Below are 19,790 nucleotides of genomic sequence, written 5' to 3' on the forward strand. Positions count from 1 at the left end.
ATCTAACCCTAACATGGATATTTTGTTTGACAAAAAAGTTTTATTTATGGTCCTTTATATCCTTTATATATAAAAGAGGAGCTTCCAGGAGCTGTGTTTTAGGCTTAGAACATTCTTGATATGAAGCATATGAAGCATATGATGTATCTACTCCAAAACATTTTGCCTCAACTCTTTTTTTTTTTTACCTCACTACACGAGTGCTGTGAGAAGACGCAAGCAAAACAAGATGGACTTTGGTGTAATCACTGGAGAAAAACTGCAGCTAAAATATGGGTTGTCTGCAGAAAGAGAACAGAGATAGTGAAGTGCTGATTTCTGTGGATCTTGTGAAGACAGACCATGATATTTTTACAGTAGCTGCAGCTCTTTCACTACATTTGAGGTCCACCTTTAAAGAGAGTGCTGATAGTCAACAGATCAACAGATCATTCTGTAATTTCAAATCCTCACCAATTTCTGACTCATTAAAAAAACTGTCAGTTTAACACAAGAAGTTCAGGCCCTTCAGTCAAGGTGCTCGACTCCTATTCTATTCTCCTCTTCTAGATATAAAAGGACAGAGAATGTCAACCACAACGGATGACATATTTACCTTTAATACATTTAGAATACAGTCCATGGTATCCAATCATTGGTGTTAACATCATTTACAGAACAGTTTTCACCCAGGAGCACACTAGGGACTCTTGAACACTATTCAAGAGTGTTGTCTGGACTATATAACAACAGATTTAAAAAAAAAACAAAACAAAACAAAAAAACAGATGTCACACATAACTTTGTGATGTTTTAAAGAGCCACATTATGTGTTTGCACATACACCAAAAGGCATCCAAGTGAGTTTCATCCTCAATGGTTAGAAGGAATTTTTCATCCACATCCATTAGCCAGAAACAGGACAGATGTCTCTGGTTTGTGTTAAGCATGCTAAATATCAAGAGCTTCTCCTCATAGTCATGGCACATTTCCCACTTGGAGCAATTATTTTAAGTGTTTAGAAGAGATTCTTTATGCTATGTGGTCCAAAATCTTGAGTCCACTACCTAAAACCTGTTAATATCTCATCATTTATTATAAATAAATCCAGAAATAAGCAGCTGACAATGCCCAAAAATACATTAAACCGAGACATACAGTATCTAGTGGATTTTGGCAGCAAAAAAACTATTAATTAAAGAAATATTTATTTAAATATGCTGTTTTGCATGTTTGCTTCTCTTATTCTGATGCCATATGGAAACAACAGTAACACAAATAACTACAGCTGAGGCCAAAGTTTTACATACACTTAGGTTAATTGCAATTTTTTAGAATTCCACACATTTCACACACACACACACAGACACACACATACACTATTGCTGATTCCTCCTGAAAGAAATGGTATAACACAATCAGGGTTGCAGGCTAACATGCTTCATTTTAGTCCACAAAGGTTCTCTAGGTTTAGCTTCAGTTTTTCGTAGAGGTCTTGGCTTAGCTGCTTGAATTTTTACTATGGTGTTAAAGACAAAAATATAATTTACATTTATCTCATTTATACAACTGAGCTGGGGAGTTAAGGGCCCCACATGCCAATCAGTATCACAAGGTTGTACCACTGACCACCAGCTCACTATGTGCTTTGTGTTCATTGTGCATTGATTTTTTATCAATAAAAACAACTTCTTATAAATAAAACAAGCATTTAATATCTGTCATTGGTGATATCAGAAAAACAGTCTTTCATACAGAGATAAAAAGGACAGAGAAAAATATAAACAGTAACAAGATAGTTTCTGCCATAACTAACCATATGGAACACCATATTATTTAGTTTAACAATCGAGCAATAATATAATAAAGGCAACTTTGCACATATTCTCTATATCTCATGTCACATTACACAATGCCTCTTACATAATACTAAGATATGTTTGGCACAGATTTGCTTTGGCAAACTTCACAACAGATCTGATATATTTTTATATCACAGATGTGACAACTCATATATATGTATATGTGTTTACACTGGTGTCGATAACAAAAGAAAAACAATTAGTTTACAATTCAATATAAACTTTTTTGCCATTCAGTCATCTTCAGTACATGTTTTAAGATGCTAAGGGTTACGGTTGATCCAGAGGATGATGGTGATGAAGAATAAACTTGCTTGTCAACTTTAGAATTCATATTTCAATACAAAGTCTGTGCAGCAGGGGGCAACAAAGCTAACTGTAAAAAGCACACATCTCTACGCAGATATTTTTGGGATATTTGCCTCCCAACACGCCGATTATTGAAGATGGGAGAAAACTGTTCTCACACAATATAATTCAGAATGCACAGTGAAATAGGGAAACTAAGATGGGAAATCTAATAAAAGAGAAAACATATGCTACTCGTGTGAATGCTTGCTTACATGACAGTGCAACAGTGGCAAGTCTTTCTTTTTGTTTCAGCTCTCTTTGGAGTTCCACTGTGAGGCATCAGTATTTGTATTTCTGACTCTGGCTCAGTGCCGTGTGCAACCATCTTCCCCTTCTTCAAAGCTGGAGATTTCTCTCTTTCTCTATCTAATGGGATATAATGATGCACTTCGTCTTCAGGACCTGATGTGTCCTTCCATTCAACTTTTACTATCCTGCTTATAGGTAAACTTTGGTCCTCTTTGTATTCAGTATTAGCTCTAAGAATTTCTCCAGGAGCATGTGCTGTATGTGCTGGAAGGTGTGGCATATTCTGTTTACATTCTACTGAAGATTCTTCAGAGATGATACCTGACACATTACTCAGCTCCTTCAGAGGGGCAGATGTGCTTGCATGTGCCACCTTTTCTAAATAAAGAGTCTGTAATTCATGCTCAGGAGGTTTTTCACAGGATGTGTCTTCAAGATCAGACTTCTTCTCAGACACAACAAGGCTCAGCACCTCAGCTGTACCGACCTCTACGTCCTCTTCTTCGTCCATGATGAAGACCTGCTCCACCTTCAGAATAGCATCATGACCTTTTTGTTCCAAGCCTGTGTTTGACTGAACCTGTATCAAGTCAGATGTCAGCACAAGGTCCAGATCTTCTTCTGGACCACAATTCACCATCTCCCATTCTTCATCCTCAGCAACATCTTCTGCCATAATTAGCTCAGTTTTTTTACCAGCTAAAGAAAAATGGGCCTCATCTGGTGTCGTAATTTGCGTTAATAAATGGTGGGGTAGATCTACGGGTTCTACTGCATCCATTTCTAACTGCTCAGTCTCTTGCTCTTCTGTTTTTGCTTTTCTCTTTTCCTCTGTATACTTCTGTGCTGATTCTGAAACCAGGTTTCTCTCCGCTTCAACCTCCAACACCCCAAGCACTGCAATGATACGGTGAAATCCTTAGTAATGAAGTGATCATGTATAAATTCACAGCACCTCTGTATATTGGGCCGCAGATGAATTCTGTGTAATAAAACGAGTTTCTGTAACAATAAAGTTGCCCAATTAAATGCTACAAAAACGGTACATCTGAACTTCTACAGTGACAAAGATGTCGAATCACATCTGATTCAGATTCTTCAAATTAGCTTTTTTAAAAACTTTGAACACTTTTCTGTTCTAACAGATGTTTTCTCTCACACAGAACACTTACATTTATCACACACATTATATTCTACTAGCAAATACAGTATAATACTAAATGTCTCTGAAGGTTCATTCATTTTGTAGCCATTCACAATTTTATTTCTAATGAAATCAACAACAACAACAACCCTGTTTAACAAGATTTGACAACTGCACTGCAAGCTGATGAGCACTATTCTGTGCATGCATCAGTCAGCAAGCAGTCTCTCCAAAAAATTATTTAATTTGTCTTTATTTAAAATCATCAATGCCCCCATTAAGCAGAAAAATGTAACTTCACACCATCTGTGCTTTAATTAAGCATTTTGCATAAACACATTACACTTGATGATTTTTTAGTGGCAAGGGTATAGTGTTATTTTATCGTGCTCAAATTTTAGTGACAGCAGCCAATATACACACACGCACACATGCATACACACAGATGAACTGGGACCAAATAAGCCCTTCTATACATTGTGGGAAAGGGTTTTATCAGAATCCATGTAAAAACCTGGACATCTGAACTAACTACAACTACACTTCTGTAGTTGTACACTTCTACACTTTCCCCGTATTTTTTCTTGACTCCATGAGTCCATGAGGTCTTAAAATACTACACTGCAATATTATTTCTGCTCAACATCACAAATTCCCTTTATATCAACTAATCTTTCTGTTCTGAAATACTCCTCATAAATATGCTGTACTTAAATAAAAAAAGGAAGCAATTACATATATTAACAAATCAAAAGTGTGTGATGTACAAAAACAGAAGAATAAATATATATGGTTGTAGTACTAACCATTTCTCTTGTCCTCTCTCAGGTAGGCCTAGAGAGAGAGAGAGAAAGCACATAGATAAATATACTTACAGTAATATGCTTGTACCACTCTCATCAATTACCTGGCCACTAAGAACTGTGCATGTTTTACACACACATTGAGGCTAGAGTGAGTAGCGGTTATAATTCAGAAGATTGCCTTGACAGCAAGTGTGTGAAAGAGTGGATGCTGATGGAGTCTGTATTTTCATGAACTAATATGTTATAATGATGCTGAACTACATTTTTCTTTGCAATATAACAGTAATACACATGATAGTTCCCTTAATGTGCTGAAGAAGTGCTAGTGAACTATTGAACACAGCTTCATACTGTAGACATTTAACACCAAGATGTCTGGTGTGTAACACTGTAAGGCTCGTAGGACTAAAGCTGATGGTTAAGCCGATATGTATGAACTTTCCACCCACCTGCGTAGGCTCCTCCGGGTTGTCTGCAGAAAGGATTAAAGGCTCATTCTCCCCAATCTGTGAAGAGTTGTCATTTATGACCTCAGTCTTTTCCACTTCTTTCTTCATCTGTCTCTCTGAGCTTTGTGTACACACACAACAATGTCATTTTCTTTCTTTTCTTTTTAACTGTGTAATATTTTTATTATGTACGTACAGCTGTATTGATATTGATGTGACATTTTAATTTCTCTAAAAACATTGGAAGCTTATTGGCTTAAACTTAATAATATCTAAAAGAAATGTGGAAAACATATCTGTCAAAGCACTGAAAGTCAAAGTAATTTTCTTTTTTTTGGCTATGAATATTCAACCAAAGTGTATCACTTGAAACTTCAAGTGTAATTTTGTCATACTGTACACATACAAGCAAATGCAGGTCTTACTAAAACACAGATGCGTTGTAAAGGCAAACAGACACAAGTTAGGTGATTAGCAAACAAAGTAATCTGGCTATGGGCAGAACCAACAACCAAACGGATTCAAAGCCGGAATAACAATAACAGATCAAACAGGATCAGCAACACTAGAATGTATTTGTGGCAAGATGAACGAGTGAAAGTCTTTAATTACGGCTGTGTTTGCAATTCAATGAGGTAAGGCTTCTCAGATGTCCAGGGAATGGTGGTATGGATCATATAACAAGTCATGTGATTTGGTTTGTAGTTTGCTGTCATGCTGAGAATCTTAAGGAAGGATATTTTTTTTTTCACAAATTTCAACTGAAACCTATACCTCCAACTACAAGCGCAGTTCTGTTTGTGGTCTGATAAAACCAAAATAAAATATTAGTAGTTATGAACATCATCGGTTTGTTTGACACTAAATGGGCCTCATGCAAGGTAAAGCACCTGATGCACAGCAGAATATGTGGCACATATCTTGGTACAGTCAACAGTTGGCATCAGGTGCTTTTTCTTTTATGTAGATCCATTATTATGCAAAATATATGCATGGATATGCAACAGTTATCCCACAACTTGACTGCCTCTGCCAGATGATTAAGTCTTGGTCATTAATAAAGACAATTTTGCAATGGTCATCTTAATCATTGGTCTAAAGAAGGCAGTCCATGTGTGCCTGCATAGGAATATCACTGTGTTCTGTACTGGGGAAGGTTCAACATTCCTTTGCAGATGTACTAATTAGTGTTGAGCACAAAATAATACATAGAAAAACGATTCGATTCAATTCAATTTTTGTCTTTAGTGCTTTTAACAATTTACATTGTCTCAAATAAGCTTTACAGAAGTATAGAAACAGAATAATATATATATATATATATATACACACACATAAATAAATAAAACAATGATCCCTAATAAACAAGCTGGAGGTGACTGGCAAGGAAAAACTCCCTAAGACGATATGAGGAAGAAACCTTGAGAGGAACCAGACTCAGAAGGAAACCTAATCCTCATTTGGGTGACACTGGACAGCAAATAATGTCAATGTAAATAATGTCCTTTCTACAATGGTTTATAGTTAAGTGGAATAAAGCAACCAAGTGGAACTTTTGCAGGGTACAAATAATTCTGGGGTTAACCGTAGGCTTTAAATGCCTTACTAATCTCTGTCTTACTTTTCTGCACTCTGCTCTGTTGACTGCAAAGCAGGAATCACGGAATGCAGGTTAGGATCCTCAGGAGTGCTGGGGGTTGATTCCATCAGCCACTGCTCTCTCAGATACTTCCTCTATCAGAGAGACAGAACACATGTCCACTGAACACCATAACGCCGATTTCATTAATCACTCTTCAAATTCTACACATAACGCTGTTTATGGGCCATTCTGTTATCTGGGAGTCTCTAGCCAAACACCATCTGGCTGTAAATGTGCAAGCAGAATGGGCACATAACAAAGCAAAACAGTCTCCTCTTAGACTTGCTCTAGTGCTCCGAATCAATTTGAATCAGAATGGTACCTTAAAAAAAAAAAAAAAAAAAAAAAATGCTATGGAATATTATGACTCATATAGAACCTTGCATAAATATTCACTGGAAAACTTTTTATTGAAATATATTTGCTGTCCTCTACTGTATGTACGCTCCACATAAGTCATTACTGAAGAAAAGCATCCACACAACGTAGTGCTAACATCACTATGCTTCACTGTGGGCCTGGTGTTCTCAGGATGATCAGCAGTGTAGAGTTTTTGCCAAAAATGTTCTCATAAAGTTTAGCTCTCATCAGATATTCCATGTTTTGTGAGTCTCCAACATACAATTTGGCATTGTGCCTAACTAATGGGTTTAATGGTGCTTTGTTCAACGTTTGGGATTTTTTTTCTTTATAACCAAAACCTGATTTATACCTTACTAATCCACAGCTTTGTCCAGGACTTCATTTAATAGCTCCTGTGTCTTCATGGTCCTGTCTCTATAAGTATATTCTCTAAAAAACTCTGGGGCCTTCAAGAAACAGGTGCACATCAAATTATATACAGCAAGACTCCATTCATTTATTTATGTGCATTCTGATGGCAGTTGGTTGCACCAGAACTATAAAATATGGAAAACTACAACATATAAAAAATGAGGAACTGTGATTTGAGGAGGCACAAAAAGCAGTCACTGCAAGAAGCTTAACTCTATGGTCTCTCCAACCCGACTATTTCCTCCTCTCATCATTTCACAAAAAGCAGACCAGTCAGAAAAGTGAGGAGCAGAAGTATCTACACATGCTCGACAGAAGGAACAGTGCAGGAGGCCACTCATTCAGTCAATGTGAGACTGTTATAACTCAGAGGGCTCCTTCACTTTTTTCTGCTTTTCCAATTTATCACCGCTTCCTCAGTGTGATAGCATACTTAGCATGCTCATGCTATAAATGGACCACATGCTGATAGAGAGAGCTGCTGCATTGCCTTATGGATCTGAAAATAAGGTTAGATAGTAGTGTATGATGTGCAATGGTTTGTCATTCTAAATGGGCAAGTTCTCTGTAATTTTGGGGGCTTCGTGGAGTTGCTCTCATGAAATGATTTCAAAATTCTCGCTATTGCCAAGATCCTGTCCTTTAAAAATGTTAGAATGACACTGCTACACAAAAATGATTAAAAAAAAAACTAACATGTCAGACCTTGTGTTGAGCATGTTTCAGCGACTCCTTCTCCATCTCCCTCCTGACTTTCTCCTCCTCTTCCTGCACAAGCCTTTTTTCCTGAGAGTGGGAAAATGCGGGGTGTTAAAATGGATGTTGTCTCAGTAACCAGAGAAGTTACAGCAAAGCAAAATGACATCATCTACAGCTTTCTTATATCTTCTCTTGACCAAAGTCAACATAAAGTGCATTCACATGTCTTCGCTTTTCCATCATTTTGTTACATTAAACCTGGATTTTTTATTCGTTTTTTTTCTGCAAAAACCTGAAAATGTAGCTGTAGTACAGAAATTTTGTAAATCTCTTCAAAACAAAAAACTGAGATATCAAATGTACTCATGTATATTATCTTTGCTATGACACTAAATTGATCCCAGGTACATCTAATTTCCTTCATCATCTTTCATCAGTAAGTGATCTTACTATGACTTTTTATCCCTCCCTTTCAATCTCCAGATAAGAATTAATAATATTATTAGCTATTTTTGGATAGTTAATTGCTCTTGAATGGTTAATGCCTTTAGTTTGTTAAAAATGTCTATTTGCAATTAGTTGTGAAAGGCAAACCTGTGTTGTACCGTTCCGCACAGAATTTTTAAGGGTTCTCCAACAGGTTTGAGGCAAAGAACACTTTGCAGGTAGTAAAAAAAAAAAAAGATCAGCAGTAAAATAAAAAATGCTAATTTTTTTGTTGTAGTTGTAGCTTGTTTTGATTTACATCCAGCATATTTTGTATTATGAATGCCTCAGGATAATTTCTATCAAGGGATATAAAACAGCACCTGCTCTGTGAGTGCATGTGAAGATACCCAAGTGTTTTGTTGTGATCTTTTACTTACTGCAATGGCCTGCAGCCTCTGCTGATACTTTTCTGCCTCATCCATTCCGAGCCTGCGATGACAAAATGGAGCATTTCATTCACTGTGGTGTAAAAAGCTGTTACATGGTGTAGAAATTATAGCATTGATGAATGAAGACTTTGATGAGTCACTGAGAAGAGACCTGCTCCTACGCACACACTCACGTTCTCTTAAATGAACAAACGCTGGTTTAAATGATAAGAGCACTTGTTTTTATACTTTACGTTTACTGACACAGCTGTTGCCATGGTGATTCTCATTTTCACTAGCACACTGAAATGATAGGAGCATTTTTGTCTCAGATATCCTTAAAAAAAAAAATGCTAACATAGTCTGGCAAATGTGTCTCTGACAAAAGACACTCAACAGGAGGGCTATTTAGGAAAAGCCTGGCCATAAAAGCATAGCATAAAGAGAAAAGGATATGTCTGGAAGAGAGTAGGAGAGAATGAGTGTAAAAGAGAATAAGTGCAGGGAGAAAAGTAGACAGAATGGTTTCATGCATAATTTAGTGTTTTCGCAGCAAAATTCTTCATGTTTCTTTTTTCCTCTGGGAACTAGGCAAGATATAAAGTGTTATGTTGTACAAAACATGAAGTACAAACTCATGTTTTAGTCACATAAAACAGTAAAATGACTGGTGATGTAAGCTCTGCTCAATATTGATAAGAAAAAAAAAAAGACCACTGTCATAATTCAAAGGATTATCAACAGAAATGTAGATATGCACATATTGTTTGCATTCAATAGCTAACTGTCATGGCACTGCATCCATCAAAAGCAATGTAAATTATGTGTTAGTAAGTCGGGTCAGAGTGGGAAGAGGAGGATTCCAGTCACTCATTAGAGCTGATGGTGTGCTGGAGAGATTTAAAAGGTGCTGTTGGAACAAGGACACCTTGTATGCTAGAGGTTCTGTGATACTGTCACTGTGATGGATCCTATGCTGCTGGATCAGTGTGTAATGTAGGAACCCCTTTTCCTCTCTTAACCAACTCCTTGCCTCACTACACAAGGCATTTCCATATGGCACACATTTGTGGCACTATAGAAAACACAAAAAGGTTGCTCAAGGGCTCTTTATTATGTTCTTCATTTCCTGAAAATAGTACACCAGGGTACATCATCAGCAATACCACCAACAACCTTCCAGAAGTTCAGTGGTTTGTTTGACCGGGTAAGCAAACCTGCAGTGGCCAAATGAAAGCGTTATGACTCAGGCAGAGCCTTTTCAAAACTATGTTACTCAGAACATCACTGCACAATAAGTGAGCGATAATGCCTAATCTTTTGCAACACTAGACCAGACAAATGTGTAGATCTTCATCTGTTTATTCAAAATAACTTACAGCATTTGAGGATTAAGGGTCAACAGGCACAAGGTACCTGTGGCTAACTGGCAGTCCTTGGATTTGAACTCAAACATTTCACATCACACAATCTTAACAACACCGCCACAATATCTGAGTGACATAGGGTTGCAAAGGGGCAGAAAGTTTCCGGTAAATTTATGGAAACGTTCCACGGGAACTTAATCTGGGGAATTTTGGAAATATTCAAAATTGGAAACTTTACGGAAATTTATGGGAATTTAAGGAAATTTACGGGAATTTATGGAAATTAATTGGGAAACAAATTTATATACATTATATAAATCAAATTATCTGTGCACGTGGTAACGCTAATTTACCGCTTATTAAGAGTTAGTAAGGTAGTTATTAAGTTTAGGTATTGGGTACAACTAAGAATGTAGAGTAAGGTCATGCAGAATAAGGCATTAATATGTGCTTAATAAGTACTAATAAATAGCCAATATTCTATTATTATTCATGCTAATAAGCAGCTAGTTAAATGACCCTAAAATAAAGTGTTACTGTGCATGTTATGGAAGAACACAAGTACATGCAGTGGGTTTGGCCTCGATGGCCCTCCAGTAAGCAGTGTGCTGTGTGCAAGTGACCGTGGGAATGCAGGGTACAAATTCAACTTAAATTGCATTAAATCTTGTTGTTTTAAACAAAACTATGCTGCAAGATTTTTTTTAACTACATTTAAGTTCCTTGTTATAAGCAACTCTGCATTTTTTTAAAAATTCCCAGTTTATTCCCATATATTCCTGTTAATTCCCATATATTCCCGTTAATTCTCATATATTCCCGTTAATTCTCATATATTCCCGTTAATTCCCATGGAAAGTTTCCAGCCTTGAAAATTCCTGGAATTTTACAACCCTGGAGTGACATAATAATTATTCTGTCCCAAACAGCAATTAACAGCTCAGGATGACAGACAGATGCAGATCTAAAGCTTATGAATATATAACTTAATGTTTTCAGTATCTAAAGAGCTAAGAGGTCTGTGCGTAAAAGTCTCTGCAATGCTAAAACTGGCTCTATTACAGAACACGAGTAATATATATAGACCTTCATTCATGGCCTAATTTTCAGAGAATCTCTTGCATGAATTTATATCAGATTTACCATATACAGTAGCAACGCCTGCATCTTCATATGAAAAGAAAAAAAAAAAAGGCCGTAATACTAAATAAAGGCCATTTTATTAAGAAATGCAAAAACAGACTGAGAGGGATGGAGAGAGAATAAGAATACTGCTTCTCTTTTAGTGATCTGTGAATGGACCACACTGCAGCATGTATCTTTGTTATAAGGCACTAGACAGAATCACTCATGCCCCTGGGATACGGAGCTGTTGCTTAAGCAAATTAATCATAGCATTCTAAACATTACTACTTTACAAAAATGTGATTTTAGACAACACAACAAATGATGTACTAGGGGGGACTTATGTGGAATAGTTTTCACACTATTCTCTCTCTCTCTCTCTCTCTCTCTTCCTTTTCGCACATACTAAAAGAGCTCTTACAAAATTCACACAACAGAGTTCTCAGTCATGTAGACTTGAAGGGTCCCCAGCTATGTGTACAATACAGACATGTACAGCGACTGTCAAAACAACTTTCTGAAGTGAATGCAGTACTGCAGAAATTACATTTTCTGTCTGTCAAGAAAATTAACTTTCATAGATAAATGTATACTAAGGCTACGAGACCTGAAGAGATTTAATGATGATAAAACTACTTCTCCACACAGTCATGACACTTGTGAAAAGGGTTTTATCAAAAGCATGTTTACTTGTGAACGTAGATGCACTGTGCAACGGTAATGTTTAGTCAGTAACAAAGTAAATAAATAAAATGGACTGTGTCTATGTATTGCTGCCATTATTATCAGTAGACATCTCTAACACCATTATTACATTTTAATTTAATTTTAAAACAATGTTTGGAAAACATACATATATTCTGCAGCTGAAAGTGAGAAATGTCTTTACTTAGGTTTTTTCCTAGCTTGCTATGGTTATTTCCTGTAAAGATCAGATAAATAACCAATTTAACAAACACCAGCAGTAAATGAGCCCAGTCTGCTTGAATACGTCTAAAATCTTACTAGCTTTGTGTGCTTTTTACACATTTTAATGAGCTTTTTGTATTGTCACATGTCGTACTGTAGCAAAATAGACATAAACCTATTCAATTCATTTTGCAATCAGATTTCTGTCAGATATAGTAATCAATCCGAGCTGTGACATTACCTAATGCAAAGTATCATTAAAAAAAAGACATTTTGACAACTTTACCAAACTGACTAAGTGAATCAGTGATTATTATTTTAAGAGAACAGCTGAGTGAAGAAACAGCATTGAGGTTTGTGTTTAAACCTCAGGTGATGAGACAGTGGCATGTAGGGAAAGTCAGAAATACTATATATACTAGAATATTTCACAATTTTACCATGTGTAGATTTTTTCCAAGCCAGCACACATATAATACATAATTTAGCTGTAAAAGATTTGAGGCACTCCAGGCCATCCTGTTATAAACATCACTCTCCTTCCCCTATTGAACTTCATCTCATCCTGAAACTTAGTTGAGTTTATTTTAGAGCATGCTCAGTTATAAAGTCTGCACAGATATGTTTTTTGTTCAGGTAGCGTAAAGCTGATATTAAAAAACGGACTGTTTTAAAATTGACAAGGTTTTAATTTATGTAAATCTAGTCACTTATGTACTGTATAACTGATGTGTAGTGTCACATTCTGAAAGTGTGCATAATACAAAACGCTCAAGCAAATCAAATCCAGTTAAATCATATTCATTATATTATAGCTTCATCTCTTATTGATGACTTGTGTAAACACAACCAACTTGAAAACTGTTGAAACACACATGATGCAAATAATGTAAATAATAAAGAATAAATTCCTTGATGTGGGCCTTCAGCTGGCATTACACACATCAACACACAGACATATATATATACACACACATGGGATGTGGTAGCTCAGTGTTTAAGGTGTTCGACTACTGATCGGATCGACTACTGAACTGATTGGTTCGAATCCCAGGTCCACCAAGTTGGCACTGCAGGGCCCCTGAACAAGGCCCTTAACCCTCAATTGCTCAGGTGTATAAACTGAAATAAGACAATGTAAGTCACTCTGGATAAGAGTGTCTGCTAAATGATGTAAATGTAAATGTACACATGCTCCGTGCAGTGAAATATATCAGACGTCAGCTTTGACTCAGGACCTCATACCCTCAAGCTGTGTGTGAGTGTGTGTGTTTGTGAGCAGTGATATGGAGAGTGAAAGAGAGATGCCCAGGAGGAGATGCAAATCACTGAGCAAACATCTCTTCACCTCCTCCACTCCATCATGCCAGCTGTACAGATGCTGCCAAGCAGCACAAATATACAGGCCACACTAGGGTAATTTTTCTTTATCCCATAACTCATACTTCAGAGAAAGCTATTTCTCTCAGAAAAGACTCAAAATAGTGGAGAGGTGTTCACTCTCTCTATCTTCAGTGATTTTCAGAATGCCAGATCAGCTGACAGTGTATATATTTTTGTGTGTGCAGTATTTGTCATTCTGTATGCCCAACTCTATGTAATTACCTTAACAGAAAAAGCCCTTTTGGGAACACACATTATCGTAATTCAACCTCTCACTGTTGCACTGTTCCAAACATGTCCTCCCTTTAGTCCACCCTTGTTTTCATCTAGTATCTGAATGAGGGCAGGATGTACTAAAGAAAGAGCTGAAGGAATATTTGCCTTAGTAAAAAACAGTCTTAGCAAATAATACATTCCATCTCCACTGCTGACGGTACCTGGGCTACAGCATCAGCCAGGGCCTGCTGAAACCCCACGAGAAACAAATTCAGGCAGTTATCTTCGAATAGCCACGACCATTTCCAAGACTCAGATATGTCCATTATTGGGGTCGACAGGATATCTCTAACTTCTCTCTAGCCTGCTCCTAACAAAAATGGACAACCACACTGAGTATGATGGTTAGAGGAAGAACTGGCATTCCAGGCTCTGAAGCAAGTGCTCACAAGCTCGCCGGTGCTAAGTAAACCAGATTTGGCCCATCTCTTCACTGTGCACTATGCAGAGACAGGAATGGGTACCATCTGCTCCCAGACCTTCACAGTCAAACTAGCTGCTCTAGGCATAAAATTAGACAGTGAATTGAAATACTACTCCTAAAATAGACATTTTACCTTGTAAAAGTGTGTAAGGCAAAGGATGGTAATGCTTGTAGGTACAACATTGATTGGGGGCCACTACAGCAATACAGACATGTTTAAATACAAGTAGCCTTAATATTGGAGCTGAGGGGGTTACTGTGATGCACAAAATGTGACTTTCCAGAAGCTTCCACACAGCTCAAAACAGAAAAGAAAAATTTCATAATTTCATATCATGGTCTTGATCACAAGGTAGGACTAAATCCTGGATATGACAGCAGAGCAACAACAAACGCAGTTTCGCAATACCAAAATTTTGGTATTTTTATTCTGGATCAGATTTGAAACTTGCCAATGCCACCGGGTAAAAATAGCTTGGAAGTCACACCCAGGCTCAAAAAGGAGAACAAGAAGCCCAAATAAACATTCTGAATTACTCTCTAGATGAATAAATGACTTGGAAACAAACAAGACTCAGCTGAAAATTTACAACCTTAAGGCCTATATTTCTTAGACAGGTACCAACTTTACTGACAAGTTCAACAAATCCATTACAAACACCCAAAAACCTAGAAAAAAGCAATGTGGCACAAAAAAAGAACACATCCTGAAGCAAGGGAATCTATCAAGCCCTAGGTCCTTTCCCAATAATGAATTGGTATTTCTGCCAAGCAAACTGTATTTGCAGTTGGTCTGACCTCTGCTTTAGTAGCCTAAAAAGTCACTAACTGTAAATGCTATAGATAAAATATTGATTTTGGCTTGTGTACTCTGATCTCTTTTTGGGCCTGTAGGTTTCAGAATCATGTAGACAAAATATCCTTTAAGACACAACTTCTGTTCGAAGATCACAGAGAGGTTTGGTAAGGCACAGGTGGACCACTCTGCCTGACAGCCCATTGGGACAGAATCTCCTGGCCCACAACTGACTACACCAATTTTATATGACTTTAACCCACTATAGAATTTCACAAGTGGGTCAGGCTTGTGGCCCAGGATGGCAAACAAAACCATAATTCCCACTGCTATATCCACTAGTCATTGGCACACTTTTGTGGCTTCCTTGGCAAGTAGATCTGGTCTACTTTTGGGTGATCTGAATCTAGCAGTCAAGGAAACAATTCTGAACATAAGAGCTCCTATGAGTCTTGCATGTCCTTAAGTTGACGTTCTCCTGCCAATGGTGAGACTGGCATGACCTTGAAGAGGGTAATGAAGTTTATATTTGTTAACAGATACAGGATGACGCTTGACTTTGTTGAACTATTTAATCATTGACCATGTTTTCCGTTGCCTTGGAGTAACACACACATACACAAACTAAGCAAGGTTACAGGAAAACTCAAGAAAGGTTTTACAAAAAAAGTAGTACACTATACAACACATGCCTGACTTCTATCTAAAATTGTAATTATAGTAATAATTCATTAGAATGGCAAAAATGGAAAATATTTGTACATTAATATAAAGAAGCTTTGTGGAAATATCCAAAAATCCAAACTAACTGGACTTGGATTCAACCTGCAGAGAGAGATGTAGGTGGACATAGCTCAACCTGACACCAAATGGCAACCAAAAAGACAACACTATTGTTTCAGTACAAGCCCATTCCATACAACCCTGCCACACAAAGTGCATAAACTGACAACAAATAAAAATAAATGCAATTCCACTGTATCACATTCAATTCTACTATATTCAAGCTTTAGGAATGATTTGCAGTGCCAGCCTTACCTTGTGAGTCTTACCTTGTTCCCCTTCCCCAGGCTTTCTCATTACTGTTTACCTTAAGTTGTGTTCAGTTTAAACATTTTGCATTCCCTGTAATGTTTTTTGTTATATAAGTGTGTTTACAGTGAACACTTCCATTACCATTTCCACTGTGTCATTGCTCTACAGAGGGTCAAAGTTTCTAGAGCGGAACCATAACCTGGCTTTTCCATTATGTTTGTGTGTTTTAGTTAAACGAGCATAGTGTACAACAGATTCTACGAGAATGTCAATACTATTCTCATGCTCATGCAGACGGTTTGAGAAGTATGCATATTGAATATAGATTCAATGCACTTTTTTTGGACATCAGTAAATACACAATAACCTGTACAACAATTTTTGTTTACAAATTTGTATAAATCAAAATGTAAACATCTAAACTAAAACATCTCATTTTGATCAGTATTTATTCAGTACTTTAGTGAAGCACCATTGGCATTAATTTATGCTTTTAGTCTTTCTGAATAAGCCTAAACCAACAGTGGGTTGACGGGAATGCTATGTGCCTAATTTTTCAATCAAACTATTTTTATGTCAGTCACTGTTTTATAAAATTAAATAATTCAGGAGTATGAATGTTTAGAATACAGTATATTAGCTGACTTGTAAATATTCTGTCACCATTGTTTCTTTCTTCTATTGTGGCTTTTTCCTGACCCTTTCTCTTGTTTTTGCCCTTCTTTTTTCATATAGCAATTCAGCAAATATAAATAATATAAAATAAAATTGTGTTAATAGTGAATTTCAACTGAGAGCATTCAAAAGCTGCTTTGAGGATACAACAGAGATCATAATTTATAAAGTCAAAGGGCTTAAGTTATTTAACGTGTTCATTTGACCCAGAATACAGAAACTTTTGTACCTGATACTATAATACGTCAAACTGCTAGCTGTGATGTTTTTACGAAAGCAGTGTGTGTGTGGAACACAAAGGACACCTGAGACACCTATAAGTCATAAACAAGCTAGAAGCAGAGTTTTGACTGCACATTGGAGTTACTGACACAACTTGCAGCTAACCTTTCATCAGACTCAACACAGTCATCGCTCTGCTGTCAACGACAGTTATGAGTCACACATTAACGACGTATCTTGAGCCAAACATTCCCAGTAAGAGTTCAGTGACTGTTTCATCCTGGTCAGGGTTGTGGTGGATTTGGAACCCATCCTGGGAACAATAGGGGTGAAGAGGGAATGCACCTTTACTGGGACACCAGTGGACACCTTAGGGCACCTTAGGACAAAAAACTCTATGCAATCCCCACACAGATAGTAACTCGACACTGAAGCAGTGAGATGGCAATGCGGCCATAAACTCAACAGAATATCACTGTGCTCTTGAAATAAGTCAAATTAATATAAACCTCAACCTGACAGCCTTCAAATCATATAATTATGCAAATTATACATTACTACAATTATATATGAAAATAATGTTAAGTTTAAGTTGCTTCCATTTTATTAATTGTACAGTATTTAGCAGACTCCTTCACCCAGAGTGACTTTCAGAAGCACTTTTAGGAGCTTCCTTCCACTTTTAGGGACATCCTCATGGGCGTTCACTAGGACAGGGACTAAATCCAGTTGTTTTATGTTATTGCCGTTATTTAAAGAGCATAAAAAATACAGAAAGACAGCCTACATAAACCCATAAATGAAGGTAAATAAAACTAATGATTTGATTATGACAACATAAATGCCTCTATATAAACAGAGGATGTGGAGGAGTGTCTGCATATTGCCAGGAGCTGTAAAATAATTATCTCACCAGACCAAAGATTTAGAGTTTGCGTACTCTTATCACTTAATTAATAATAACATCTATTATGTAGAATATAATACTTTTCAGTGATTGTTTAGTTTAAATAAAAAATACCTTTCACTTTGTTTTTTCAGGCTTTTCCCCTCATTGCTCTAATCACTTTGTGGGTGATCGGCATATAAAGACAAGGACTAAGAAACTCAGCGTTTCTGAATCTTTTGTAAACGGAAGTGAAAACTTGGCTTATGCAAACTTTTATACACAACTATTATGAGGAATTCTTCCCGGTTGCCAGGTCGGTTCTCGGATAAGCAAGGAAAACAAATTCATAATAAACTTCATTACAAAGGAAAACCTAACAATAAAGGAGGTTGGTCTTGTGAGCAAACACTGAAGAGCTGCCCAACATGAATGATCGTTAATACCCAAAAAAAGAGGGACATACTAAAATATTTACAATTTAGCCCCAGTGTAAATAGTTTGGTTAAATGTATATTTCTGTATATAATATTTTCATCGCCAGCCTTACAAATCCACATTTCTTTAATGCAATTTACATTAATCCGGGTTACAACTGAAGCTGCAATGAGCTTCTGAATGTCTCACACAAAATTGCATCCCATTGCATTCCCTGATAACAGCAAATGATGCTGTGCTCCAAACTGATCCGAGTTTAATTTATTATCGACTTATTTGCATTCAATTTTTATTTTTTTTTTTACAACTTAAATAGCGCTTCACTTACACAGCTATAGTTTAATGGCCATTCATTTTAATCTAAGACAGTCAAATGGAGCTTTGTTATAAGTTTGTCATAAGGCTGAACAAATTTAGAGTTTTAGAGACTTTGTCTTCATAATGCTTACATTTATTATGCATTTCTACACTTTATTACAGACATGTGATGGCCTTAATGAGAAAGTGTATATAACATAGCAGGAATCATTTGTCAATCATTTTTTTGTATACACAAAACCATTATAAAAACACTATAAAGTTCACCTTTAATTGGTTTGTTATTCATATCTAAAATCTGCATTGCTTACTAACTTGAATAACTGTTTTGCTCATTTCTTAGCTATTTTGGTGGGATTCAGTGCATTCATTCTGTTTATATTTACCTGTTGAACTGCTTATAGACCTAAACTGGATTTTTCTGGTCTGAATGATTTTAAAATATCTGAACTTGGGGACGTTGCTGTGTGTTCATAAATGAATCTAATATAGAGTTTTGTGTTTCTAAAGTGCATAAATTTGTCCCTGGATGACAGAGAGTGCATTCACACTCATGAACATGTAACTTTTAATGAGAATAACCGTTAAATAGTCTCAATTAAGGTAGAACGAACACCGACACCAAGTTGGGCTAACAGCGTTTAGCAATATATGACATTATCTAATATTATAAGCGAATATAAAGAAGGTTGGGGAAACGTTTAGGCAGTACACGGTATTCTTACCTGACGTGTGCGAGCTATAACTCCAGGTTTTGTTGAAGACAGGAGCAAATATGTCGTAAAACACTCGAAGTAACCCGAATTAATTTTAAAACCAGTTTACCTGAATGAGGGCAGGACGCGACGTCCTTAAGTTTTAACAGGAGTGACGGTTGAAAAAGGCCACGCCCACTTTCAAAATAAGCGCGTGCACCCGTCTCACTCTTCTCACATAGTCTTTTTGTGAAAATACCTGTAATGTTCAGCTGCTGTTTTTACATTTCCTGCTATGACTAATCCATCGACATAGGTCTTCCCTGGGTACAACGTAGAATGGCACTTAAAAATAACACCACAAACAAAAAAATAGAGAAACAACATAGGTTTGTGGACACCTGACCATCAAATCCATATGAGGGCCTT

At 36.8% G+C, this 19,790-nt stretch overlaps 1 protein-coding gene across 3 annotated transcripts; it reads right to left on the reverse strand.

The window, feature by feature from the left end:
- Nucleotides 1–715: 715 nt before the first annotated feature.
- On the reverse strand, nt 716–19,534 carry LOC132861453 (paralemmin-1-like). 3 transcript variants are annotated; one of them, XM_060892984.1, is made up of 7 exons: nt 19,492–19,534; nt 8,822–8,873; nt 7,962–8,042; nt 6,462–6,574; nt 4,841–4,961; nt 4,392–4,419; nt 716–3,338 (listed from the first exon to the last, which is right to left on the reverse strand). In XM_060892984.1, the coding sequence occupies exons 2-7, from the start codon at nt 8,864–8,866 to the stop codon at nt 2,401–2,403; spliced, it is 1,326 nt and encodes a 441-aa protein (XP_060748967.1). In that variant the 5' UTR covers nt 8,867–8,873; nt 19,492–19,534; the 3' UTR covers nt 716–2,400. The 3 variants fall into 3 exon arrangements, with proteins under 3 accessions (XP_060748967.1, XP_060748966.1, XP_060748965.1); XM_060892983.1 differs by lacking the exon at nt 19,492–19,534 and adding an exon at nt 16,131–16,225; XM_060892982.1 differs by having other exon boundaries at nt 717–3,338; nt 19,392–19,521.
- Between the last annotated feature and the right edge of the window lie 256 nt (nt 19,535–19,790).

The sequence above is a fragment of the Tachysurus vachellii genome, chromosome 18, assembly GCF_030014155.1.
Source record: "Tachysurus vachellii isolate PV-2020 chromosome 18, HZAU_Pvac_v1, whole genome shotgun sequence".
Classification (NCBI taxonomy): Eukaryota; Metazoa; Chordata; class Actinopteri; order Siluriformes; family Bagridae; genus Tachysurus; species Tachysurus vachellii.